This window comes from Sphaeroforma arctica, assembly GCF_001186125.1.
Source record: "Sphaeroforma arctica JP610 unplaced genomic scaffold supercont1.1133, whole genome shotgun sequence".
NCBI lineage: Eukaryota > Ichthyosporea > Ichthyophonida > Sphaeroforma > Sphaeroforma arctica.
Window position 1 is genome coordinate 15,218 of NW_014039425.1, and position 1,425 is coordinate 16,642.

At 47.1% G+C, this 1,425-nt stretch overlaps 1 protein-coding gene across 1 annotated transcript in view; it reads right to left on the minus strand.

Moving 5' to 3' along the window:
• The window catches only part of SARC_10089 (hypothetical protein), a gene marked incomplete at its 5' end in the record, with an annotated part of 16,620 nt that overhangs the window by 10,132 nt on the left and 5,063 nt on the right, over window positions 1–1,425 (minus strand). The window contains 2 exons of the mRNA XM_014295877.1: window positions 583–702; window positions 1,029–1,283. Coding sequence (XP_014151352.1) covers window positions 583–702; window positions 1,029–1,283 — 375 coding nt within the window. The remainder of the gene's footprint in view (window positions 1–582; window positions 703–1,028; window positions 1,284–1,425) is intronic.

Consider the following 1,425-nt stretch of genomic DNA (forward strand, 5'->3'; position numbering starts at 1 on the left):
ATGTATGTATGTATGTATGTATGTATGTATGTATGTATGTATGTATGTATGTATATATATATATTTATGTATAATGTATGTATCAAAAATATTGGACAGTGTGGTGAATAACAGTTGGGCATTGGGGGGCAGCAGGAGGCCCGAAAAGAGCGCCTCGGGGTGTCGCTGGGGTGTGGATGTGGCCAAGCCATTGGGATACCCAAACCCTGAAACTCTAAAACCTGAAACCCCTTTCACTATCACACTAAGTGTTACGAGCTGGCAAGTGCCCACACAACCAGTGATACTTATAAACCACTCGCGAGACCCAAAGCGCCATATAAGCACTACACAAAAACCAATGCCAATGCAAAGGTACATGAACTCCAATGGAAGATGTCAAAGGCAAAGGGAGACACCGCTTTAACCAGAGCGCTCTGTGACAGCACGCCGTGCCACCTCAGCGGACAACAAAACGGTAGGGCTGCTATAACTAACTCTTAACTCTAAAACTAAACCCTATACCCTAACCCACTAAACCCTAAAGCACTAAACCTTAAAACAATAAACCCCAAAAAGACACAGACAACCACACACACACACCGCATCGAAGTCGTCGTCGTAGAAGGACGTGGTCTCCTTTTTGCGCATGACGTCTCTGAGCTGCCGCACAAAGCGACGGTACATCTCCACCACTGCGTAGAAGGCCTCGCGCCACAGTTTCTGCAGACAACACCGATTATGGGGGATTAAGGCGGAGTGGTTCGTTCTTAATGTGTAGTGGATGGTGCGAAGTGTATAGTTTTGGAACCCTAAAACTCGAAGGCCCTAAACCCAAAACCCTAAAACTCTAAAACCCTAAATTAAGATAAAACCTACCCTGAAACTCTAAAATCCTAAAACTCAAACCCCATAAAATCCCCTTTTTCTCGGTAGTAGAATCGTACGGCAGAGTCATACAATCTATAAACTTCACATAAAAGGCATATATGCTTGCGTTTGGCGCCCAAACAGACCTATCGAAACCCGTTCCCCCCTCACGCGCATACCTTGTCAGCCTCAAACGAGTGAGCGTACTTGATGTCCGTTAGGAACGCCTGCAGATAAGCGCTCGCGCACTTCGTCGACAGCTGCGCAATGCGGCGCCGCGCTGTATCGTCACGCGGCTGCGCTTTTCTCATGACCTCGCGCAGTTTGCTGCCTGTGCGCGTGGCGTGGTCACACAAGGCAATGGCCTTTTCTCGCGTGGAGCGGGGTCTTTTTTTGGCCTTGGACTTTGGCGCGGAAGTGCTTTCGGCTGCAGTCTGTGTGTGTGGGGAGGGGTGTTCCGTGGATGTAGGTATGGGGTTGGAAAGTCTTTAAATAGAATCACTTTATCTATATAAAACATTTGGCATTACATATGTAGAACTATGAACATATCCCCTTCTATTACAGCAAGTATAT